This window comes from Rhinichthys klamathensis, unplaced genomic scaffold (genome assembly GCF_029890125.1).
Source record: "Rhinichthys klamathensis goyatoka isolate OS25496 unplaced genomic scaffold, OSU_Roscu_1.1 h1tg000035l_1, whole genome shotgun sequence".
Classification (NCBI taxonomy): Eukaryota; Metazoa; Chordata; class Actinopteri; order Cypriniformes; family Leuciscidae; genus Rhinichthys; species Rhinichthys klamathensis.
In genome coordinates, this window is record NW_026606583.1 from 2,192,441 (window position 1) to 2,220,000 (window position 27,560).

The window sequence follows — 27,560 nt, forward strand, 5'->3', positions numbered from 1 at the left end:
CCTCTATTTTGTAAAAATGGATACTGAAACTATTTTACAACTCTTTTTTTATGTATGTTATATTATTTTGGATTGATATCGAATGTGTATTTAATACTTTAAGTGGAATTAAAATTAACATGGAGAAAAGAGAAGTTATTAAGTTTTACACAAATGTAAGTGTTCTGAAAGGATACCCAATATCACCCATTTTAAAGACTTACAAGTCGTAAAAGCAATCAGAAGAACTATGGACATATACAAAAATAAATAAAGTGCAAAATTGTGAATTTTTGAAATGTTACATGCATGTTTTGTTGGAAATAAATGTAAAAAAAAAAAAAAAAAAAAACATTGCTTAAAAAATATTTATTTAAGGTTTTAAACTTAATTTTAATTTAAAAAGTTGTATAGTTTAATTTACACTACTGTTTAAAATCAATTAGAAACAATTAACTGTAAGTCTCCTTTTTCATTAAATGTTTATTAAAAATGTATAACCTACATGATAAAACCTCCAGTAAAGCTCCAAACAAAAGATTCATGAATGTTCAGAAGAACTAATAGCTAATTATTAGTAGTATATAAGTCCTTTTAAAATATTTTTATTATAATATTTTTTTTAAAGCTTAACATCATATAAGCCATGACTTTAATGTAAATGTAATAATGAAATGTAAATATAAAAAAAATCGACTACAGGAAGTGGTTTGAAACGTGAGCATGCGCAGTGTGTCTTTCACTAACACGTGTTGCGAGACGCAGGAAAGCAGGTAGCAGGGCAGATCTCTAAGCTGCGTTGGTCATTAAAGCGATTTATTTAGTTTATTTGCGCAACCTTAGCCTTTTTCTGTTCACTTAAATAGTACTCTCCTCCGTGAAGCTATTGCCGAGAGGACCAGTGTGTATCTAAGTTAGTCACCGGCTAAAACGCAACAAACACGATGGTGAGTATCACGTGTGGGACTTCTTACTATTTCTCTGATTCGTTCACTAACGTTACATTCAACGTTTAGATGTTTTAATTTTGCCTGCCGAAAGTGTGTTCATACACTAAACATTATTTTAAAAAGATAAGGTTTATGTTTTTATCCATTTTAGCTGTAGATCTAAATACAAACATTGTTGACCTGATTCTATGTGTCGCCGGGTTAACTTTGTGTAACGTTAGTTGGGTGTTTTGCTGATTTGTTCTTTTGTGTGTCCTCTTCACACAGACTGAAGCTGAAGTGAATCCTAAAGCCTATCCTCTGGCAGACGCCACGCTCTCCAAAACCATTCTGGACCTTGTGCAGCAAGCGTCGAACTACAAACAGCTGAGAAAAGGGGCCAATGAAGGTAACGTAAAAGTACCTCCACATGATGGATGTTTCTCCATTAAGACCATTAACAACATCCATGAAAAAAAAAAAAAAAAAAGCATTTTAGGCTACTGGTGATGGGCGCTTTCGAAACACTTCTTCGTGAAGATTAATCTTTTTTTTTTCTTCTCTCGAATCAGTAGTTCGAAGCTTGTATAAAACTCGCCAAGGCCCGCGATTTCAGCAAAAAATGCTTCCTACGTCATCATACCAATAATGATTTCGAAACATTTCAAAATTTGTTTGTACTTAATATGTTGATTACATTAATAAATCTAAATTCCGATGGTTCGCCGCTGGATGGCGTTGATCTGGTGATCCCATGGATGAGTATTTAATGGTTTTAACTGATCTCAGGTCAGTTTATATAATATAGGTTCATCTAATAAATTGTAATACGTATGCGTGTACAATACTTAAAAATAAAAGACTATGCAATTGCTTGCAATTGACCTAATTCGTCTAGCCCTAAATAACACTTATTATTCAGATTCTTCATATTTAATGTATTATTGTATTCCACTTTCATGAAAACATTTTCAATTGGTTTTGTAAAAGGTGTAATTTATGAATTTGTTGCATTTGCATAGTTTATTATTTAATACACATTTTTTCAAGTGTTCACGCTCCTGCTTGACTGAAGTGTGTAATTTGTGTTGTCTTTTGTTGATGGTGTATTGATACAATTATTCTGGTTTTCATTTAATATATCTGTTCATAGTTATATATTTATTTTTTAATATTAACTTAATAGAACTTGATAGAACTTATCAGAATGGGAGACAAAAATAACTGTGATAACCCCAAAAATTACACAAAAAAATGAGTAACTTAATAAATATAAGATCAGCTAAATTATCTACATATTGGGAATGTTACTTTTGCCTGCTCTGACTCTCATTTTCTTCCACAGCCACTAAAACTCTTAACCGTGGAATTTCCGAGTTCATTGTGATGGCGGCTGATGCTGAACCTCTGGAGATCATTCTACACCTGCCGCTGCTGTGTGAGGATAAGAACGTGCCGTATGTCTTTGTGCGCTCTAAGCAAGCTCTCGGACGTGCATGTGGAGTGTCAAGACCTGTCATTGCCACATCAGTCACCATCAAAGAGGGATCGCAGCTGAAACCTCAGATTCAGTCTGTGCAGATGTCTATTGAAAGACTCTTAGTTTGAGCTCATACCTTTCACACCTTTGCTTTCAGGTTTTTTAAACAGTGATCTCTTTTGTACTTTGTTTTTGTTTAGTTTTTTTCTTGCATGCTAAAATCAAGCAATGTTGAGTATGATCCTCAGTTTCTGACAGCCGAAATAAAGTTCGGTTAAAATGAAATGACATTTGTTTGGTTGTTTGTGCAGTATGAACATTTATCAAACCCATCTAACATTTTTAAACACTGGCTTTTTTTAAAATAGAATAAAATGGTCTTCTACTTTTCTGGTGTTACCTAATGCAAACTGGAGAATGTTATCATTGCATATAATTTTTTTCCCCATAGTATATAAAAGTACAGTAAATACTGACAGATGTACACAAAAGATATAGGCAAATGTATTTTAATTGTATATTAAACATTGGAATTCACTGTAGTAAATTGAGATTTGAAGATTATTTTGGTGGACATAAATTTTAACCTTTTTTTTTTTTATGCTTAATTTTTCTTGACTTTCAAAAGTCACCCAAAATGAAAGCAAACAAAACTAAAGAAGCATTTAATCTTACTTCCGTTAAGCCAATGCATTTTCTTCAAACTTTTGCTCATAGCAAATAAAACCTCTTAGGTTAATTGTCATAGAGCTTTTTAATTTTTACTAATTGCAATTTGAGTTTGAGGAAAAAGATTAAGACTTAGTTTTGTTTGGATGTACATTCAGCCTAATGTCTTCCAAATAAGAAGCGATGTTTGTACTACATTTAATTAGTTTTTACATTTTTGTTACATAACTTAGGAGTTTGGACGATAGGATCTGCCCCCTGGATCTCGTGTACTGCAATGAGGTGCTACTGGATGACACCAGTGAGCTGCTGTTCACAAAAAAGTGTGACGTCACGTGTTGTGTGTGGGGGTAGATTTATGCATATTTAACATAAACGTTTAAAGTCGCGATTCAAATGTTTTATTTATTTATTTGATTTTCTTTGTGGTTTTGTATGAAGACTTTTGTTTTAGATATAAGGTGAAACCGAACCAACCACGTGACTTTGGAACCAAAGTCCAAAACAAACAAACCGAGAAGTTTTTGATACCAAGCAAGACAGACACTTGAAAGCAAATATGGCAGAGTCTCCCGTCTTATTGAACAAACATGAGGTGGAACGTTGCCTCAGTTACGAGGATCTAATTCCCAGACTGGAGTCTGTCATGGGAAAGTTTTCTAAACGGGACAGTTCTGAAATAATCCAGCCTGTGAGATCTGTGGTCCCTATACAGCAACACAATGGGTATGAATGAATCCATGTTTCAAAATATTGCTTTCGTTTACTGACATATTTCTATAGAAGTAAACACTTGATGCATTTGTCAGGTTTTTAGGCGTGATGCCTGCATATCTGGCCGCTGAGGGTATTTTATGCACAAAGATGGTAACTTTCTACCAACGTGCAGAGGGCTCCAGTTTACCATCAACTCAAGCCACAGTGTTACTGTTCGATCCCGAGCATGGGCATGTCACAGCGGTGAGACACACAAACCTCATTCCTTTGGGAAACAGATTACCTTCATATCCTGTGTATGTCTGAGATTTACTAAATTGCCACCTGTGTCAATCACATAAGAGTCTACAATAAAGAAAATGAAAAATCTGTTAAAAATGTAGTTTAAAACATGTGCCTAGACACGTGCACGTTACATTCATCTTAATTGGGTTCGAAAAACATTTACACCATTTTCAAGAAAATTTTACATTTAATGATAAGTAAATGTAAAAAGGGTAGAGTGCATAACTATCAATAACAATATTGGAACCATTAAATTTACTATATATTATATATGTTATTAAAAAATAATAACATTTTACTCATATCATGGATACATTTGGAAGTAGGCTACACACTGCAGGTATTATTTAAAAAAAACGTTTGAAAGGTGTTTAATTTAAAATATAAACAATTATTAATTAATATATTATTGTTATGACATGTTTTTAAAAACTTGAACCAAACTTGCCTTGCATTCAAAAATTAAAATGATCTTATATTTTTTAGAGAAAATCTACATGGATGGACTGAGTGGCTCCTCTCTGTGATGTCATGTTGGTTGAACCCCTATGGTTGAACCACATGACAAAATCTTTTGTTTTTTTACTTATTTAGTAAGTAACTTAGTTATTTAGTTATTTAATAACTAAAGTAATTTAGTTATTTAGAGTTGTATAAGGGGGTGGGGGGCAACAAGCTTCTGCTTCATCCTGCTCCTTTTCGGACATATTGTAATTATTGTTTATAATACTTTATAGATATTTTTTTTCCTTCGGTATGTTGCAACATACTTATTGTATTTTTATATTTTGTTTTATTTTTATCTTATCTCGTTCTAAATAAAATAAAGATAAATAAATAAAAGTTTTATTTTTAAGAATGTATTATTTAATTGGTTTGTTTTAAAACATGTTTTATTAAAATTATTGAATGTATGAATTGCATTTTCATTGATTACTTATTGATGAATGATATGTGGGGTAACCTTCAATAACAGAATATTGGAACCATTAAAATAAAAATTAATAACATTTTCATTACCCCTTAGAAATACAATAATTATTTTCAAATATATTTTTGATAAATATAGTCAATTACTAATTCATAAATCACATTTTTGGAGATGGGTGTAAAATATTATTAAACAGGGAATCAGATTTTTATTTTATTTTTTACTTTTTTGTTCTTTATTAAGAATGTATTAATTCATTGGTTGATTTTAGTATAGAGCTAAAAACATGTTAACCATAGAAAATATATAATAATATCATTGTATGTCTGAATTTTATTTATCCTCCCATCCATCCATTAGTGATCAGTCATTTTACTATGGAGGATGACCACACTACCATCCTACAAGAAATAACTGTATAAATCCAGAGCATATTAAAGGAAAGTAAATGTTAGAACAGCATAATTCTGCTCTGGAAATGCTTTAGTTCTGTAACAGTATCTCTAATGTTAGATCATGGATGGGGAGGCCATCACAGCCAAACGAACTGCAGCAGTGTCAGCCATTTCAGCTAAAGTAGGTTCCTCTGAAACAGAACCCAAATTTGTTATGGTGTAACATATAAAGTCACTTATTCTGAGTATGTTTTCTCTCTCCAGCTGTTCATGCCAGCTCTTTCAAAGGTGTTGTGCATCCTTGGTTCAGGGCAACAGGCTAGAAGCCATTATGATGTCTTTACTAAGGTCTTTAAGTTCAAAGAGGTAATTAGTCTGAACATGGGAAGTATGTCCATATATCCAGGTTATAAACTATTTTTTGTGTGTCATCCAGTGTTGTGTTTATTTCAGGTCCGTGTGTGGAGTCGAAGGAGAGAAATGGCTCATCGGTTTGTTAATGATCTCCGAGGCCCTGTTAGAGTTTGTTCTTCAGTGAAGGAGGCCGTGTTGGGAGCTGATGTAATAGTCACTGCCACAGGTGCTAGTGAACCGATACTCTTTGGCGAGTGGGTCAAATCAGGTGCCCACGTAGCAGGTCAGTTGGCCCACAGATTTCCATATTTTGTGAGGATATTGCTTATTGTTAACAATAAGCATATTGCTTATTGTTAAGCAATATGCTACAAGAGCCTATGTTATACTGTGAATATAGTCACGACTAAAGGAAACTGTAAAGATGCAGTCATATTAGCTATATTTATGAGAAATTTAGCAGGCAAAATAATGTCCATTGTTAAAAGTGTAGCAATATTTCAGAGCCATAACCATGTGGGCAAGTGCTCCAACATGTTGTGCGGGTGCACTTTGGGCAACCCCAGTTCATGTCCCAGCTTAAGGTCTTTACCTTAAGTTCAGTTCCCCTCTCTCCTCTCCTATGATTTTCTGTATGTCCTCCTACTGTCCTATCTTAATAAAGGCAAAAAAGCCCCAAAATATAGCTTTAAAAATAAATTATGTAGTAATGTATGTAGCACAGCTCCCACAGAAATCCCTTTCAAACCAAGCAGTTTTCTGTTGGTGAATGTGCCAAATTTGCTTGACCAACTTGAACACAAACTTAATCTGTGTACAATGTTCATAGTTCAGGGAAGGAGCAAAACAACAAAGCAAAAGTAAAGCTCCAACCCCTCATGGATAACTCAAACAAAACAAACTAAAAATTAAGCAACAACATAAAGTCCGAGCCTGGTCCTCACTGCTCCTTCACGTCACTCCTCCTTTTATCCTTCCAGAGCTCCACCGTGAGACTCGAGATCGCTCCATCTCCCTTGCTCGCTCCATCTGCCTTGCTCTGTTCCCATGACTCTCGGCCCAGCCCTGCTTCTTGCCACATACACCCATAGCCCTTCGCAGGCCGGGAGGTACCCCCGAGACTGCGCTTTACATCTGGTTCTCCACCACCTAAGGGAACTCCTCCACGATGCCTGGAGGTGGTGCTGGATACCCCTCGGTGTACTGCCTTTGACTCCTCTGCCCCCTGGTGGACGGCAACGGCTCTGGCTTCAGGCGCCCGGCTGAATATAAAGCCTGTTTCCTCCCTCGCCTGCTCCTCCCCATCAAGGCAAACGGTGGATACTATTCCGTCCCTTTAAGAATGGCAGCTGCCCCTCCAGCACCCTGGTGGACGGCAGCGAGTTCATCCGTCCCCCGGCAAGTCGTGTCGAGCGCCCATGGTGGCAGACTCTGCTCAGCCCTACTCGATGGCACCACCGATTTCCCACAGCGGGAAGGGCCCTTTGACAGCACGTTCCTCCTTCCTCCCGAGTTTCGGCACCAATGTAACAATGTTCATAATTAAGGGAAGGTGGAGGCGGGAACCGGCCAAAGATGAACATAACTTTGGTAATAATATAAACATAAACAACGACGACTGCCGCAAAAACTAAAATAAAGCAACAACATAAAGTCTAGACGTGTCACCTGATCCTCTTTCATCTTTCACTGTCATTACTCATCCTTTTATCCTTCCGGAGCTCCTCCGTGGGACTCGAGACGGGTGTGGCGTGTGTGGCGCTCCATTCTCATGGCTCTCTGCCCCGCCCTGCTTCTCGTCACAATCTGCGCGTGGGACATTTTCACCTTCACGTAAAACTCCTCATTGCGCAGAATATCCACAAACTGGTTGACTGTCGCATGAAGAAATTCAATGACTTCAAGGCACACATGATCCAAGTTGGCTATTAATTATTAGTTTGCATTCCAAACAGGATAAATCCACCTCCAAAGGGCACTTTGGAGAGAGAACAGTCATGGTCGACATATTGAAGGGTCGTTCAAAACTGGCTACTTCAAAGGGCCCTTCGGAATGAAGGATTTTGAAGGGTACAGCCAATGGACACTTTGCTTCCATTTGTGCAGACAAGCAGCATCTAAATACTGTTTCAGTAATATAGTCATAAGAAGTAAACAATGTGCATGTTAACATGATTTTAGTTTTTAAAAAATAACTTTGTAATCTTGTCTGTGTAACGTCGTATTCAATTTTTACAACTTTGTTTCCTAGACAGTATAATGCTGTAAACTGTAAATTGAAGAACAACTTTACATGTTTAAATAGAGTTGAAGTTTTAATAGAATAGTTAATGCAAGTGCTTTTATAAAAATAAGCTTTACATTTCTGCTTAAATCCTCAAAAATCCATTCACCTCTATTGTAACTGCCACACTGGAACCTCGATTTTGCTTCTTTCAAAGAAAATAAAGGACGAGTTGAAATTATTGTGGTAATCAACTATCAAACTGTCAATTGAGCTTAAAGAGTAACTTTGCCGATTTTCAACCTGCTTTGTATTGTTACAATGTCGTTAGTTTTTATAAATGGCTAACAATGTTTTCTTGTTTTCTGTTACCTGGCTTAGAAATTCACTTTTATTTGACTGCAAAAGTCTGCCGGATAACGCAAAACATGGAAAAAATCAAGTGCTTAACGTTTAATCTTTTAATTCTTGCACTTGGGAACAATACAAGTCAAACCCATTATGACAAAGTTTGCTAAGAGGTATTTCCTACTATAGCAAGGCGGTATTTGACTCTGGTAAGCGTATCCATAGCAGACTGGCAGGAGTGGCTTTGGATGGCAACATGCCCAGTGCATTATGGGTGTTGAAGTGTTCTTACCTGTTTGGCAAACGGGAAGGCAGCAGCCTTATTTCTGTTTCTCAGGTAGCATGGATTTCTTTTTTTCTTCTTGCCTTTCTATTGTATAGGCAGCCCATTTTGCCAGCAATGAAGTACCCCTTCTAAGTCGGCATGCAATAAACCCTATTTTCTAAATGCATGTTATAGATCTTATTGTTCATCCATATGTGTTATTTAAAAAAAAAAAAAAAAATCTAAATGTCATAACTGGATCTTCCGGTGAAATGACAGACTTCTCTCTGGTGACATATGTAGGACTTCTCCAAACATTTAGGGCACATACAGTGTGATCCTCTTTACTTTTTGGACCATTCTTTTGACTTAGCCATATTTCTAACAGGCAGTCAAACGTGACACTCAACAAACCTAGCCAGGTCAGATATTTCATGTGTTCTAGCTCAAGCACACCTGGTGCAACTAATGAAGCCCTTGATTAGTTGCATCAGGTGTGCTTGAGACAAAACCTGTTTTGCAGATCTGTGCTGTTGTGGGGGATTCTATTCAGGGGTTTGAATAATTTTGAGACTGCAGAAGTCCATTTTCAGTTGAATTTGGGGAAACCAATTAAAAACATTTGTTGTGTTGAGGTTGTGATGGATTTTTTTTACATTTTCTTGCAGGATTAACAATTATATGCTTTTGAAACCTGAAATGTCTCCAAACACTCAGTCAATCAGTGTGTCTGAATCACGTCCGAACATAACAAAAGGGGAAATGAAACTAGACAAATATCTAAATTTATAAACTCATGACATGAGTTTGCTTCTACCTAGTAACAGAAGGGTTTGCTGAATCAAGCATATGAAAAAACCTATCATATTGTAGGGAAATTATGTAATGTTTCATGTCACCTTTGCCATGCTCCTATTCTAGAAAAACTGTTGTATTCTTTTTGCTGGTGGGATTCTCTCTAAAACTGGTCTGAGATCCTCCAGCCGTGATTAAAGCATATTCGAAGGCATTGTCTGGAGTCTGATTAGTTGCTGCGCAGCAGCTTAGTGGAACACTAGAGACCTTATTCCCAAGTGAAAGTGTTCAAAAAGGAACGAGACGTTGTTCGACTCAGTGTGAGACGCTTAGGCGGGATTAGATTGCGGTCAGGTAACTATAATTCTTAGGCATTTTATGTGATCAGAATAGCTACTCTTAACCGTCAACCAATTTTGCCAATAAACCTGATGTGCAATGGGGGTTGAATAATTTTGATTAGAACTGTAAACCCCACCCCTGCAAGCTTGCATTTACCTGCCACCATTGTTGAGTGCAACGCCAACATCTCAAAATCCAATCAACAACCGATGCATAGAACCAAGTCAGGTCTAATTTTTTTTTTTCAATCCATTAAAATGTCACAATATGGAAAACAATATCAATCACTACTTCCGTTTCATGGCGACTTTAACATGTATTGAAGCCGAAATGTTCTTCCAAAATAAAAAATTACATGACCAGATTAATTTCGCTGCCTTAATAGTGGCCTCTCTGGGTGCTGTGCAGTAATACAAAAAGAAAGTAAACTGATGTTTTACATCATAGTTGTTTACTACATTGTTTTTTTATATATTGTGGTGCTGTTTTGTGACAGCGGTTGGCGCTTGTCGTCCAGACTGGAGGGAATTGGATGACGTCTTGATGAGAGAGGCGGTGGTGTATGTGGACAGCAGAGAGGGGGCTACAGCAGAGTCAGGAGACATAGTTCTGTCTGGAGTATGCATCACTCCCTTTAACACTGTCGGATCAATAAAATACAACTTATTCCACCAACATTTATTTGAGTTACCTTACAATACATGTCCAAATTCCTAGACATTTAAATGCTCATTATTTTTCACCAGGCTCAAGTTTTCGCAGAGCTCGGAGAAGTTATAAATGGATCCTTTCCTGCTCAGCGTGAGAAGACTACGGTATTCAAGTCACTGGGTAACTTGTTTTTCCACAGCTGTGATCCAAAAATCAAGATCAAAATGTACTGTAGAGAAGAAAAAAAAACATTCTCGTCACTGATAGGAATTCATAGTAGCTGAGCGTGCCTTAAAAAGCTTGATGTTTGCATTTCAATCCTCTCAAGAGACAAAAAAGATTTTTTTCTATTTATAATTTTTATTTTGTAAGCTCAAGCAACGCCTGCTGATCTTTAACCAGAAATTTGGGCCTGTCATGTGGGAGTTGAGTTGCGTTTCTTGGTAAGCACAATTGGCTTTATGCCACAGCTTCACTACTTCCTGAACTTCAGCCAGCCCTTTGTTTCCTGTCTGTCATTATTGGACAAACTGATTAATCCAGGTGTGCCTGGCCTCAGTAACAATAATCAGGCACACCTGGATTAATCAGTTTGTCCAATAATGACAGACAGGAAACAAAGGGCTGGCTGAAGTTCAGGAAGTAGTGAAGCTGTGCATAAAGCCTATTAGTCCAGGGACCTCAATTATAAAACACACATGTGATCAGATTTGATTCTAAATTCAATGAATTTCATTCTACATCAAAATTAAGGAACAAATCACAGAATTTGATGTGAAAATGTTGTGTACGTCATGCATTCAAACCTTTTGCGCACATATATACCAGTAATTAAAATAAATAAATGTAAAGAAAGATAATTAGACAATTACAATATGGATTATTATTATTAGTAGTAAATTAGAAACTGCTTTGTAATTAGTACAGAGCTGAATATATTTATATAGATCACGTACACACTCACACATATAACATTGATAAACATGCGCTTGAACTTATGATGATTTAGAAAGGGAGATGCATTTCGGAACATTTTTGTACATATGGACGTTCTTTAAATCGTTTGGAAATTGTTGTACGTCACAATTAGGATAATTCTATGCACATCTATAAAAATAAGGCCCCTGGAATGATACATTTGGCCTGTGTCAGAGGAAACTGGAGACAGCTATTTGTGTTGACTGGATATTTTGCGTTTTTAAATGCAGGTATGGGGATACAAGATGCTGTCTCAGCCAAACTTGTGCTGGAGAAGTGGAACAGCGAACATTAAAGCAGCAGCCAGCAGTTTCCTCCACTGACTGCACAATAGGAGAACTGGCCCCAACTCAACCTGCTTTCTCCCAAGGTCAAACCCATTCTGTCACCTGATGGACTTCGGGTTCCTCGCCACTGTCTCCTCTGGCTTTCTTAGTTGGGGACACTTTACTGTGCACTGTACTGACGCTGCTGTATGAGAACTGAACTGGACGATGACATCATTTTTTGCTGAGCTGCTTTATAGGCAAAAATTGAACTAATTTAATAATTAATGATAACTGAATTAACACTGAACTGACTTAAGCTGAAATGCATAACTTTCCTGTTATCACTTTATAGTTGCTTTGAAACAATCTCCTATATAAATAAAGGTGACTTGACTTGAATCTTCTCATCTGCCATGGTGGTGGCGGTGTCTTTCCCACAATTAACAATTATGCAAACAAAACCGCTCTCCCTCTTTACATAAAAATGACTTATGCTGCATCAGAAATCACATACTGTATTGTATGTACTACATATGGTTTGAAACCGTATGAACGTTTGTAGTATGAATACAATTTTGGACGTACTACATCCGCCATGTTGTCAGTGTCATGTGACCTACGGCGTCAGTTGCGTCGCTTCACCTCCATTCACAAATCGACTCCTGTGGCCTCATGGGAAAGTAAAGTGTCCATCGAACACACACTTCAGAATCTCACTGGAAGTAGTAGGTCATCTGGGGACTTTGCCTACCGTTTTATAAATACTATTAAATTCGAACATACTACTTGGCTCACCTACTACCGTATACAGTATGGAAGTAGGCACATTCGGATGCAGCTAGAAAATTAGGGCACACTAATAGCAATTATCACTTTTTTTCTACAATGAGGTATAGCCAACACTGTATCCTATGACAAATGACTTGCTGGGTTGTACCCAGTTACGTGGATAAACTGATGATTTCAGCAGACATGGAAAACAAAAGACAAAGACAAGGGTTTTTAGATTGGGTTTCTATTTCAGACATAAAGGTTAATACATTGTAGTTTTAGTGGAGACAGTAAAAGCATGAATAAGCATTTCAAACTGCCATGGTTACAGAATTTTTCAAATGAAACATTCCATGTGCCAAATTACAACCGTTTTATTTTTAACCAAGACCAATTGTAAGTTTAATACTTGATGTCCGTAGTCTAACAACAAATCAGTTGAATTACTGTTCTCAAGTATCCACTACATTTATCAGTAGCGGTGTTCATGGGAGGATATCCAATCTTTAGAGGATATAGACCCCATGACAGTGTCTACAGTATAGACATTTCTGACATGCTCAGCTTACCAACAAAATCCTGGTCTGATACTAGGCACTGGTAGATCTGTAGTCTAAATACAATACTTGGACTGTAAAATGGATAAAACACTGCCAGACTCCTCTAACAGACTGACTAAAATACAGAGAGAGATTAAACAAGAGATCTGCCCTTCGGAATATTCAGATACAGTAGTGAAAATATGCTATATGCTGACAAAACAGAGCTATTATATGCATTTTAACTAGGTTTGTTTCTTATACAGTTAAACAAAATAAACTCTCCAACATGGGAACCATAACACATCGAACCAATAAAGTGTTTTCTTCAGCTGTCCTCTAGTAAAATAGTTCCTTCAATATTACTGCAATCTCTGACTCTTACAAGTACACAATTAAAACCCCCCTCCCTTTAAGAAAAAAAAAAAGAAAAGAAAAAAAGAGATTGTTAGTGTGAGCAAATTGAAATCCACGACTTGGTTTAACTTTTGGCAATAATTCATTTTCTACAAAAATGCAGATTGTAAACAATATATATGGGCTCACAAAGATGGAGAAACAGAGAAACTGAAAGGAGTATTTAGTTTCTTAACATCAAAATGAGGGGGAAAATAAAGAAAATCATTAGAAGGCAGCAGGAATTTCTTAAAGTATGATGGGAAACAACTATGAATGCTGCTCCCATCCTTCAGAAGCAAATACTCAGGCGTCTTAACAGCTAGTTAGTGGCGTAATTCTAATTACAATGCAAGAGAGAGAAATATCTGTATGTTTCTTCTTCCCCAACACACATTTCCCATCATCCCTGCCTCCATTGTTCTCCTCTCAGGTGAGCTCAGATTGCAGTTGGTGCTGTCTGTGCAGTCAGTTCAGAAGATATGACACCTCCTCTTTCTTTTCTTCACAGGAGGCGGGCACAGGACCGCACGGATGGCTTCGTCGAACACCGTCTTAAGGCCGCGCTGCGTTAAGGCTGAGCACTCCAGGTACTTCACAGCTCCTGTGGCCGAAACAAAAGAAAACCTAAAGTGGATCCAGACAGCTAAGGCTGGGCAAAGCATACTCAACCGCAGATGAGTGCGTTACAATTGAAAATGGAGATTTTGAATTGAAGATGAAATAAAATTGATGCATCCATACTGTCAACCCAGCCCTAACATACACATGTGTAAAGGCCAGTGTGATGATATTGAAGTGCTGACCTATTTCTTTGGCCATAGCGAGGCCTTGAGGGTAGGTGATGGGAGTGAGCTTCTTCTCTTTCAACTTTTCAATGGTGTCCTTGTCGTCTCTCAGATCAAGCTTAGTCCCAACGAGAATTATGGGAGTGTTGGGGCAATGATGTCTGACCTCTGGATACCACTGTTGAGAAAAAAGAAAAAAAAAACACATTGAGCTTCCATTGAATACAAAATCATTCAATGGGTAGAGAAAATGTGCACAATATACATACGCTATACTCTAGAAATAATAACAGCATGCTAGTGTGCAATTTCCAAACCTAACCTATGTTTTACCCGTGGATAAACACCACAAACTCCTCATTACCAACAACAGCAAATGTCACTTGATCCTTTGAAATGGACGTCGCTGGACATTTTACAGACATAATAGATTAAAAGAACCTTCCGTCTGCTTCATTACAGCATCAACATGCTATTTTGAGGCTTTGAAATCACATTTGCTCAATCTGTCAAGCCAGACAACTATTTTTAGAGCTTCTTCCTCTTTTCCATTCATTGTGATCATTTCGAAAGTCGTCTACATTGACTAAAGGAACAAAATCTCCAAGGGCTTGCTTACCTTCGCACGGACGTTCTCAAACGAGGCTGGACTCACAAGAGAGAAACAGATCAAGAACACATCCTAGAAGAAATGAAAAACACAAATCAGACAAAACTCTCCTTTTATTCCGTCTATTTTCTTTTAGAATTATATGACTATCTGTAAAACACAGCATTGACTAGACTGTTGCATTAATGAACTGTAAATTGACTTCACTTGTTGCCCGAGTGAAACAGAGCAACAAAAAAAAAAACACAGTGAGGTTTGTGCCTAGATGACAACAGCAAACAATTGAGCCATTCACTCTCACAGCCTTAGTAACAAAGACAACGACCACACAGAGCAGCCATTAATGCTCTGAGCAACATAAGAAATCACTTTAGCCTACCAGGAATCAAGACCTGGGCTATTTTTAAACATTTCACCGTCCTAAGGCTTAGTGTTTATTACACTTCCTAAGCAGTATGTCATCAAACTATTTTCGAGATCCTTCCTGCTCTCAAAACTTAAAGGGATAGTTCACCCAAAAAAATGTATTCTGTCATTAATTACTCACCTTCATGTCGTTCCAAACCTGTAAGACTTTCATTCATCTTCTGAACACAAATGAAGATCTTTTTGATGAATTCTGAGAGCTTTCTGTCCCTCCATTGACAGCTACGCAACGCACTTTGATGCTTCAAAAGTTCATAAAGAGATCATAAAACTAATCCATATAAAGTGATCGTGTCTCTTCAGAAAATTCAGACTAAACCGCTCAATTCATATGATGAACAGGTTGAATTTATGCTTTTATTCACATATAAACATTCATCAACTCACAAATCAGTTGTGGTAGACGGAAGCTCAAGGATGTTCGCTTGACGTGCGAGAACCAATTAGATTCGTTCTCGTGTTACGCAGCACGTTTGAGCTTCAGACAGAACCAGTGAGGTTTGTTCTCATGCGCCAAGCAGGTTCGGGTGAGCTTCTGTTTGTTCGCTGATCAATGTTTAAATGTGAATAAAAACCTTAATTCAGTCTGTTCATCATATAAAGCGATTGAGCGGTTTAGTCCAAATGTTCTGAAGAGACTCGATTCATATGGATTAGTTTTACGATCTCTGAACTTTTTGAAGTGTCAAAGTGTTTGTTGGGTAGACTGTCAAGGGAGGGTCAGAAAGCTCTCAGATTTCATCAAAAAGATCTTCATTTGTGTTCCGAAGATGAACGAAAGTCTCACAGGTTTGGAACGACATGAGGGTGAGTAACTAATAACAGAAATTTCATTTTTGAGTGAACTAACCTGTTAAGGCAAAGAGTCAAAATTCTCAAAAATGTTATCCATATGGCTTTTTGCTGCAACACAATTATCTAAATAATGGGTCCACTGATAAACATCTAATTATTTATGAAAAATATTGTGATACATCAGTTTTAGCTCTATTATTATGACAGTACCGTCTGAGGGTAGGAAAGCGGTCGAAGTCTGTCGTAATCCTCCTGCCCTGCTGTATCCCACAGTCCCAAGTTCACCGGCTTTCCATCGACCATCACATTGGCAGAGTAATTATCAAACCTGAATGAAAGTTAATAGCATATATTTCAGAGACACTGCAAACATTAAAATTAATGTGAAATGCACCTTCGTATCTGACATATTTATGAATAAACAGATTATTTAATGGGGAAACATTTATTTTATCCATTGGGAAGTGACTACCAGGTAGATGAATGGGAGTTAAAAAAAAAGCGATTACAAGTCAAAACGATTTTAAAAGCGAAACCAATTTTTTTTTAAAAATTAGAATAACATGCACAGTTGAAACTGGCACAATAAGACCAGGAATGTAGATTTACAAAGTAGATGTTGGAATCAAGAACAGGAACAATAATTATACTAATGTAGCATTGTAATATAACTAATTATTATATATTATAATTAGTAAATATTATAATACAAATTGACAACATATTGAAAATCATTATTTTATATTTAATACTCATATTCAACTAAAAGCTGAAAACTTTTTAATGCGTTTTCTTTTTTACTTTAAACTAAAGGGACAGTTCACCCCGAAATTAAAACTTGTTCCAAACCTGCATGATTCTAAATCTGCAGTACACAAAAATAAAATATTTTTAAGAACATTTGTTTGAAAGAAATGGTGGCATAAATAATGTAAATAATGACAATTTTCATTTTGGCTGAACTGTCCCTTTAGGAAACTCAGGGTAAGAGTGAGGTCGCCTTACACAGTGGGAATGTACTCCCCAGGAAAAGCATTGGTGGTGTAGCTGATCAGAAGGCATGTTTTTCCCACAGCCCTGAGGGAAGAAATAAAACATCTCAAAAATCACCAGTTACAGATCTGATTATGTGATATAAACTGATACCATCTTCTATATTTGCTTTTCAGCTGATTCATTTCACTATTAAAATGAAATAGGGCAAAACATTATTTTAAACATGACACTGCATATGAATAATAGAAGTGGGTTTGGTTGACTTTATTAATCACTGCAGCACTCCCACACATTCAGACAGCATTTGCTCAAGTTTACTGTATGACGTAACATTTAAAGGAAAACTCAGGGAAGGGCTAACGTTCGTTTAGCAACTGCAAAAAACCCTAATAAAACAGTTTGACTCCAGTCCATAAATACACGGACATTATAAGCTTAAGTCGAGAATCATTCACAAGTCATTTTTGCTGCCACAACATAAAGTGGAAAACAGATTTAATGAGCTATATAGATGGGAACTTTTATTCGTCTTTGTAAGTTACCTCACATATGTATATTATATAACGTTACACACATAGACGCGATTTTAACATTTCTGTGAGCTACAAAGACGCACGAAAAGTTCCCAAATCAAAGGCCCTCAAGTTACCTAAACTCAAAACACAAGAGAGCAAACCAAGAAACGGCTGATACCTGTAAAACATTATTCCAAGACAAATATAATACTGAAAATAGGGGAAAACTCACCCGTCCCCGACGACCACACACTTTATGGCCTGCATCTGTGTTCACTTAGCACGCTAGCTTTATCTGTGAATGAATTAATAAAAGCTGCTCTGACCGGGATAACCCGTCCTCAAAATTCAACACGCACAAAACAAGAGATGAGTCGATAAAAGTTGAACGATAATGTGAATTTTCGCTCAAACTCGACGGAGTAAAGTTAGCTAGCCGACCGCATTCCAGCGCATTTGCTTCTGTTGTTGCTGCTCCAGTTAAACAAACAGCCACCACCCTAAAATCTCAGTAAGATCCCGGTCTGCACACACACACACACACACATCCCGACCCGTCCCAAACAATAAACATACTCTCTGCTGCCTCTTGATGGACTGGAGAGGATCTACGTCTCACACTAACCAGGAACAGTCCTAGTTCGATTATAAATATTATCAAAACTTTCATGCCTTGCATGATCGGAAGTAACTGTAATTAATTTAATGCCTGATTCAATTCCATCAAATGCTGTATAGACATCTATAGGCTATAAAACAATAGATTTAACATAACATTTTAACATAAGATGTAAAAATTGTATGTAACCTTCTCCCTTCAAATTCTTTGGTCAGTTCAAGAATAAAACGCACTTTTATATTATTTATTTGAAAGAATTAAAAGAGCAGTTTCAAGATGCATTGCATCGAGGTTGATATGGGATTTAGAAAATAATTAGTAAATATAGCTGCGAGCAGCGATTACGGGCCCAAGCCGGTGGCACCGCAACCCCGGTGCCTTTAGTAACCTAAAGGCACCGGAGTGGCGGTGCCGCCGGCTTTGGCCCTTCATCGCTGCTCGCAGCTATATTTATATATATATATATATATATATATAAACAAGCCGGTGGCACCGCCACCCTGGTGCCTTAAGGGTTACTGTGCATGACGGGTAATAACTTAACCCCGCTTTGACTGTTGAGAAGATGTGTGCTGTAGAGCTTGCATTGGTGTTTGTGTGTGTGTGTGTGTGTGTGTGTGTGTGTGTGTGTGTGTGTGTGTGTGTGTGTGTGTGTGTGTGTGTGTGTGTGTGTGTGTGTGAGAGACGTGATTGAACAATGTAGACATAAAAACATACTCCGTCCTTTTGTTCATACAGGACATTATTCAATCTGCAAACTGTTTACTTATATTTGTGTACAATCGCAATAAAACACAACATTGTGCTTTTGTCAAACTGTAAACTACAAATGTCACCCAACCAAAATCTCTTACACACACACACACACACACACACACACACACACACACACACACACACACACACACACACACACACACACACACACATACACGTAGTTTAAAAGCAAAAAAAATCTTTTGGACATTCAGCATATTGCATTGGTTTTCATTTCTTGGTCTCGAACAGAGCCCTAATCTGTTTATTTTTTCAGTTACACATTCTACATTGATTAAAAAAGAAAAATCAAATGTGTTTTTATTATATACAGAAATAAATAATCTATCATTCAGATGAGAATAAAGTTAGTGTTAGTTTAAATTTTAAGGAAAACAAATATATGATCTGATATATAGCACATTCGTTTAAAATTCATTCAGGTTCAATTACCAAACATACAAATCTTAATGTAATTTAAAGCAAACAATACATTTAAAATATATGGGTTGTATGCCTATTTTTTTATATAAAAAGATATATATCCAAAAAGACAAGGCCTAAACTTTAACAAGGGTTAAACAATCACTGTAACAGACACAATCACACACACACACACACACACAAACACACAAGTCAAATCACTTACATTTTAGATGCAATATTGACTTTTTTCTGTTTCAGCAGCGAAAATAGTTAAACAAAGATCACAGCAGAACCATCGAGCATCTCACAGCAACGCGTTCTCATTACTGAATGATTCAGCATTTTGAACGAATCGGTTGACTCAAAGATTCAATGACCAATCCATAATCTGTCTCATTCATGAATGACTCAACCGTTCGAACGAATTGTTTGAACGAATGAATCAATGACTCGCTCATTAAGACGGTCGCCTGGCGACACCTAATGACGGTTTAGTGTTATGTTTACAGTTTTTTACAATCACTTTGTTACTATTTTCAGAACCTTGATGTCATTTTTCACAACTCTAGACACAAAACTCACAACCAATGATCAAAAAGCACATTTTTCAAAACTCTAACCCTTTTCTCAATTGCTTGGATACAATACACATAAAACTTAGATCATTTGTTCATTCAACAAAGATCACCTGTTCAATATGACACAACTTAACATCAAAGTACTACTATTTCAAAAGGCAATTCACACATTACATTTCAAATGAGTGTCTATTCATTTCCTTACAATGATCTAACTGTCAATTGATACAGCTGCTCAAAATGATAAGTAACTGTTGCATTACTCTTAATGCATAGTTGTATGGAAACAGACAAACAATATCCCATGTTTACAGTAAATCATGAAAGTTTCAAGATAATGAGATTCATTGTCACCAATTAGCATGGCATGAACCAATTAGACTACAATATCCATGGATGTAGCCTAATATTTTATCATACTGTAATGCTTCATCAGACACTGTGTCTATGGTGCCAAATACTGTACCACCTTTTCAGACTATGTACAGTATTGACAGTTCAGTACTGTATAGATGCAGGCCCTTGTAACTGCGTGTCCAATTCTGCCAATCACAGCAGAGCAGTGTCAGGCCTGGACTCGCCATGCCAAAGGTTTTTTCCAAGATGTCATTTTCCAACATCCATTGTGATGTAGATGAGAACCTGTGGCCAAATCCACAACACAGAGTTGATGACAGTGTAGAAGTACAGTAATCACTCCTGTTTAGTTTCTTACAGCAAGTTGAGGAACACTGCATTTGATGTTTTACAGTACTGTCTTTTCTTTTCTATTTCATAGCTAATTATTTTTGCTTTGATTCAAAAAACCATGTTGTGATTGTACTGTAGTGTTTTGCATCAATATATTACAAACTTTGTTCACAATGATTCCACTGTGTCTGTAATATTCTCTCTACTACTGCAGTACTTTTACAGAGATGTATTTACTGTACATGTAGTACCATAATGAAACCTGTATCACCTATTTTGCTCTACAATATTTAATGATTGTACGAACAATGACACAGTGAAACTATCGGTTGCTTGTGTGTGGGTGATCTATAGTTATGTTTCAATGGTATTTCACAGTTAATTTGTTTTTTGAACCAATGATTGTGCAAGTGCAAGATTTCTTTAAAGATGTGAATGCACAATGCAATGTTTTGAACATTAGACAGCCTGTGTTACAAGTGATTATCGTTTTGAGTTTTGTGTCTAGAGTTTTGAAAAATTACATCAAGGTTCTGAAAATAGTAGCAAAGTGATTGTAAAAAACTGTAAAAGTATCATTCTTCCCAACGATTTTTAATTGACTTATATTTAAAACAATCTCATAATATTATTTAATGCATTGTTATTTTTCAGTGTAAACGATTTAATTTGATCAGCCCTACCTAGAGTAAAAGCCATATAGTGTCTTATCATTCTAAATAATTGAATTTATTGATCAAATTTACAAATTAAAAATGAAAGATGAAGCATACATTTAATAAGACTGGACCGGGGTGCCCTGCATATATTACAATTTGCAGATTTAAATATACCATTGCCCCCCACCGTCAATTTGATGTGTGTGTTTGTGTGTGTGTGTGTGTGTGTGTGTGTGTGTGTGTGTTTAATAAAATCATTTAGTCACTACAATTAAAACCTGAACGGGTTTGCTTACTAAATTGTGAGCTGAACGAAAGTTGCAGCAAAGATCAGCAACCGGAGTCAAATTTCATTAATCACGAGTTGAGAGTGAGCGTCTCTCTCTGCTGTGTTATGCTGCATCACACGGGCATTCATAACGCTGCGCGTCCACGACGATGAGCGAGCAGAACAGAGTGAACGTTTTTTAGTTCATTCCTACTTCCATAGGAATTCCCTCGAGCGCTCTGCACGCGCCACCATTATCAATGTCCGTGTGGACGTCCGCGATCGAACAGTGGAAACATTGGCTACTCCGTCATTTTATTCAAGAAGATCATTCAAACTGCAAAGTGTTTACTTATTTTTGGATACTCGCAATCAAACACAACATTGTGATTTTGTAAAATACATTCAAGAAATCCGCCCCCGAAATGGGGCTTCTTTTAAAATGAAACGAAAATGCTCACAGCTGCACGTCTTGTGGAGACGTCCGTTACTTTCGCTTTCAAGTTAGCGACTTTAAAGCCCCCAGCGGAGTCACGGTGGAAAAATATTCCCATAGTAGCATCCCTACAATTTAATACAATTGGCCTACCTGATTTTGAACACAAGAGGGCAGTAAAGCACTATGAATGATTTTTATTTTTTTTATTTTTTTGGCTAAACAACCATTCTGGCTGTTTTTAAACTTAAACATAAATCTTAAATTGAAAAAAAGGAATTCAATGGGTTTAGTTCTAATATTAGTATAATTTTATAGAAAAATAAATGGTGTATAATTACATTTTAGAAAGATATGAGACATTTCCTGATTCTCTTTTTGACATAATCCCTCGCCATAGCAAAACCGTTTGAGATATTCAATATCCGTTCACAATTTAGCATCTTTAATGTATTTTCATCAAGTTGAAAAAGTTTTGTAACTGTAGATGAAACTACCCCCCCCCCCCCCCCCACACACACTTTTGTCACAAAAGGTGGCGCTACTGAGCCCCTGCACCACGCCCGTTTCTGAAACTTTGCACATGTCTACTGGCTAATAAATGTGATCTGTCTGTCGAGTTTCATGCAATTTTAAGCAATTTCAGGCATGCTAAGAGTCTCAAAAGCATCCAAAAAGAATATTAAAGTTTGATGCGTTGCCATGGCAACAGTATCTAATATATCAATAATCCTTTCACAGGTCTACATCTGGCGAGTGTCTACATTATACACATCAAGTTTGAAGCAAATCGGGTAAAAATAAGAGGGTGATTTCAAAGCATTTTGAAAGTGACACACTTCCTGCTGCCAGTTGGTGGCGCTATAACTTTGACTCACAGTAGTCACATCCATGTGATCGGCCTCTTACAGCGAACACACTGTTGAAGTTTAATCAAGATCAGGCACCGGGGTTGCGGTGCCACCGGCTTGGGCCCGTAATCGCTGCTCGCAGCTATATTTATATATATATATATATATATATATATATATATATATAAAGCCGGTGGCACCGCCACCCTGGTGCCTTTAGGGTTATTGTGCACGACGTGACACAAAATATCTGCTTGCTATCTGCCGAACGGCTCTGGTAGTTTCGCTTCAGCACTGATGATGTTGTAGAAATAGTGCGCTCTGGTTGGTCTGGATTATTCGGGATTTTTTATTTTATACAGAAATAAATTCTTTATAATTCAGATGAGAATAAAGTTAGTGTTGATTAAAATGAAGGAAAACAAATATATTGATCTGAAATATAGCACATTAATTTAAAATTTATTTAGGTTCAATTACCAAACATACAATCTTAATTTAATTTAAAGCAAACAATACATTTAAAATATATGGGTTGTATGCAAATTTTTTTTAATAAAAAAAATATATATCCAAAAAGACAAGGCCTTAAAGGGTTAAACTCTTGTCACTGTAACAGACACATCTCTCTCTCTCACACACACACACACACACACGTCAAGTCACTTACATTTTTAGATGCAATATTGAATAAGCAGAAAAATCGGATTTTCTGCTCTGAAAATATAAATAAGCAAAAAAATTGAATAAGCACTTTGAATATTCTAAACAGAATAAGCACTAGTCGCTAATGAATAAGTACTAGTACTTAATGGAATAGATACTAGTATCTAAAAAATAAGTACTAGTAGCATGAAAATAGAGACTAGTAGGTTAAAATGATTAAATGTTAAATCGGCTTGCCATATTGGCTCAGAGAGAGAGAAAGAGAAAATGACCTTTTAGATACTAGTACCTATTAATAGATACTAGTATTTATTCAATAAATACTAGTACTAAGTCATTAGATACTAGTACCTATTAAATAGATACCAGTACTTATTCATTAGCTACTAATACGTATTCAAAAGAATATCTAAAGAATAAGCACTAGTATCTAAAGAATAGGCACTAGTACTAAAGAATAAGCACTAGTCGCTAATGAATAAGTACTAGTACTTAATGGAATAGATACTAGTATCTAAAAAATAAGTACTAGTAGCATGAAAATAGAGACTAGTAGGTTGAAATGATTAAATGTTAAAACGGCTTGCCATATTGGCTCAGAGAGAGAGAAAGAGAAAATGACCTTTTAGATACTAGTACCTATTAATAGATACTAGTATTTATTCAATAAATACTAGTACTAAGTCATTAGATACTAGTACCTATTAAATAGATACCAGTACTTATTCATTAGCTACTAATACGTATTCAAAAGAATATCTAAAGAATAAGCACTAGTATCTAAAGAATAGGCACTAGTACTAAAGAATAAGCACTAGTCGCTAATGAATAAGTACCAGTACTTAATGGAATAGATACTAGTATCTAAAAATAAGTACTAGTAGCATGAAAATAGAGACTAGTAGGTTAAAATGATTAAATGTTAAAGCGGCTTGCCATATTGGCTCAGAGAGAGAGAGAGAGAAAATGACCCTATTCAAACCACAATATCTGACTTTCTGAGGGTCGGAGCTAATTACTTTAAATTAGAAAGTTGTTTGGCTTGAGGAGAAGAATATACACGCTGAGTTTTGTAACTGTAGATAAAACTAACCCCCCCACTTTTGTCAAAAGCATTTAGAAAGTGACACACTTCCTGCTGCCAGTTGGTGGCGCTATAACTTTGACTCACAATAGTCACATCCATGTGATCGGCCTCTTACAGCGAACATACTGTTGAAGTTTCATCAAGATCAGTTAATGTATGCAGAAGTTATAACACACTTCCTGTTTCCATTATTCGCCATAAATTCGTTTCCTCGCCACGGCCAAACCGTTCGAGATATGAAAAATCCCCTGGCAATTTTTCATCCTCAATGTCTTGACATCATGCTGACCGAGTTTCCTTGCGATTGGTTGAATTCTCTAGGAGGAGTATATCGAATTCCAGGGGCATACGCTTCCAAACAAACCATAATAGCCGACTTCCTGTTGGGCTGGGGTAAAAAGTAAAAGTACAAAGGATATATGAACCGATGAGATCTATATGTGTACCGAGTTTCATATTATTACATGGAAGCGTGTTTGATTTATGGACCAAGTTTTCGGACCCCGTTCCAGGGGGCGCTGTCGAGCCCCCCTGCCACGCCCGGGTACCAGCTTCAGCCCGGCCCTGATGGCCGCAGGTTCTGACCAGTGTGCAAAGTTTCAAGAGTTTTCGTGCACGTTAAGAGCCCCAAAAGTGCCCGAATAGTCGATAAAATAATAATAATAATAATAAATATAGCTGCGAGCAGCGATTACGGGCCCAAGCCGGTGGCACCGCAACCCCGGTGCCTTTAGTTACCTAAAGGCACCGGGGTGGCGGTACCACCGGCTTTGGCCCTTCATCGCTGCTCGCAGCTATATTTATTTATATATATATATATATATATATAAAGCCGGTGGCACCGCCACCCTGGTGCCTTTAGGGTTATTGTGCACGACGTGCAAAAACGTAACCCTGCTTTGACTGTCGAAAAGAAGTGTGCTGTAGAGCTTGTATCAGTGTGGGCTCTGCAAAAGTGTGCATTGAGGGCACATGTCAACCACAAAGTATGCGAGAGCAACCTTCTGAAAGGTCAGGTCTACATCCAGGTCTACATCTGCCGTGTGTTTACATCATAGTAGTGAAGTTTGAAGCAATCAGGTGATTTCAAAGCTTTTTGAAAGTGACAGACTTCCTGCTGCCAGTTGGTGGCGCTATAACCGGGGTGGCGGTGCCGCCGGCTTTGGCCCTTTCATCGCTGCTCGCAGCTATATTTATATATATATATACACACACACACACACACACACATATATATATATATATATACATATATATATATATATTGTTTTTTTAAGAGACAAGACAGAATATTACTTGCCTGATCTGATTAGAAAAATAGTGTTTGTGTGTGTGTGTGTGTGTGTGTGTGTGTGTGGCGTAATTGAACAATGTAGACATAAAGACATACTCCGTCCTTTTGTTCATACAGGACATTATTCAAACTGCAAAGTGTTTACTTATATTTGTGTACACTCGCAATAAAACACAACATTGTGCTTTTGTCAAACTATAAACTCTTGTCAAACTGTAAACTACAACTGTCACCCAACCAAAATCTCTTACACACACACACACACACACACACACACACACAGTTTAAAAGCAAAAAATATCAAACAATCCTATTTAAAAACAGTCTGTGGGAGCCATCTTTTGGACATTCATCATATCGCATTGGTTTTCATTTCTTGTCATCAAACATAGCCCTAATCTGTTTATTTTTTCAGTTACACATTCTACATTGATTAAAAAAGAAAAATCAAAGGTGTTTTTATTTTATACAGAAATAAATAATCTATCATTCAGATGAGAATAAAGTTAATGTTAGTTCAAATTTTAAGGAAAACAAATATATGATCTGAAATATAGCACATTCATGTAAAATTCATTTAGGTTTGATTACCAAACATACAATCTTAATGTAATTTAAAGCAAACAATACATTTAAAATATATGGGTTGTATGACTATTTTTTTATATAAAAAGATATATATCCAAAAAGACAAGGTCTAAAGTTTAACAAGGGTTAAACTCTTGTCACTGTAACAGACACAATCTCTCTCACACACACGTCAAATCACTTACATTTTATATGCAATATTGACTTTTTTCTGTTTCAGCAGTGAAACTAGTTAAACAAAGATCACAGCAGAACCATTGCGCATCTCACAGCAACGTGTTTTCTCATTACTGAATGATTCAGCATTTTGAACGAATCGGTTGACTGAAAGATTCAATGACCAATCCATAATCTGTCTCATTCATGAATGACTCAGCCGTTCGAACGAATCGTTCGAACAAATGAATCAATGACTCGCTCATTAAGACGGTCGCCTGGCGACACCTAATGACGGTTTAGTGATATGTTTAAAAGTATCATTCTTTCAAACGATTGTTAATTAACTCATATTTGAAACATAAGCTATATATATATATATATATATATATATATGTATATAGGGCCTATATATATATATATTATACACACACATATATATACGCAAAAATAAAATAAAAACACATTTGAAACGTGTTTGCTTACTAAATTGTGAGCTGAACGAAAGTTGCAGCAAATATCAGCAACAGGAGTCAAATTTCATTAATCACGAGAGTGAAGAGCTGACTGAAAAGATGATGACGGAATAGGCTATTTTATGTAAAAGCGCCTATTTAAGCGAATCTGTCATTGTACTCTTTTGTTGTTGTGTTTTCCGTGAAAAATAATAGACTATTGAACTCACAATTCAAGCAATCGGCCTCCAATATTGCACTAATTTTAAAGTGACACTAAAAAGTATGCGGCTGCACTGGCATTCATAACGGTGCGCGTCCATGGCGACGAGCGAGCAGAGCTGAGCGAACGTTTAGTTAATTTATTCATTCGACCGCTCTGCAAGCGCCACCATTATCAATGTGGACGTCCGTATTTAAAAGCTCTCGATCCTCAGTCACATACTAAATATGTATATAATTTTGAACACAAGAGGGCAGTATAGCCCTATGTATGAGTTGGTGTTTAAACTAAACTATCACTCAAAGAGCCCCCCCCCCCCCCCTCCCCCCTCCCCACACAGACACACACAAACAGAATGGCA

At 36.7% G+C, this 27,560-nt stretch overlaps 3 protein-coding genes across 3 annotated transcripts in view; 2 read left to right on the forward strand and 1 right to left on the reverse strand.

Annotated features, from left to right (window-relative positions):
* crym (crystallin, mu) overlaps positions 1-11,696 on the forward strand; it is a 200,890-nt gene extending 189,194 nt beyond the window's left edge. Inside the window, exons 2-9 of the mRNA XM_056245849.1 lie at positions 3,612-3,783; positions 3,867-4,017; positions 5,504-5,566; positions 5,650-5,751; positions 5,839-6,022; positions 10,210-10,331; positions 10,460-10,544; positions 11,573-11,696. Of these exons, the coding sequence (XP_056101824.1) occupies positions 3,617-3,783; positions 3,867-4,017; positions 5,504-5,566; positions 5,650-5,751; positions 5,839-6,022; positions 10,210-10,331; positions 10,460-10,544; positions 11,573-11,637 (939 nt within the window). The 5' untranslated portion in view covers positions 3,612-3,616 and the 3' untranslated portion in view covers positions 11,638-11,696. The remainder of the gene's footprint in view (positions 1-3,611; positions 3,784-3,866; positions 4,018-5,503; positions 5,567-5,649; positions 5,752-5,838; positions 6,023-10,209; positions 10,332-10,459; positions 10,545-11,572) is intronic.
* snu13b (SNU13 homolog, small nuclear ribonucleoprotein b (U4/U6.U5)) lies at positions 707-2,673 on the forward strand. Its single transcript, XM_056245852.1, has 3 exons — positions 707-926; positions 1,197-1,317; positions 2,254-2,673. Exons 1-3 carry the CDS (start codon positions 924-926, stop codon positions 2,514-2,516), a joined length of 387 nt encoding a protein of 128 aa, XP_056101827.1. The 5' UTR covers positions 707-923; the 3' UTR covers positions 2,517-2,673.
* A 912-nt stretch (positions 11,697-12,608) lies between the features above and the next one.
* rac1a (Rac family small GTPase 1a) lies at positions 12,609-17,989 on the reverse strand. The gene is made up of 6 exons (XM_056245853.1): positions 17,680-17,989; positions 16,942-17,013; positions 16,147-16,264; positions 14,725-14,787; positions 14,124-14,283; positions 12,609-13,921 (listed from the first exon to the last, which is right to left on the reverse strand). The coding sequence occupies exons 1-6, from the start codon at positions 17,712-17,714 to the stop codon at positions 13,791-13,793; spliced, it is 579 nt and encodes a 192-aa protein (XP_056101828.1). The 5' UTR covers positions 17,715-17,989; the 3' UTR covers positions 12,609-13,790.
* Positions 17,990-27,560: the final 9,571 nt, after the last annotated feature.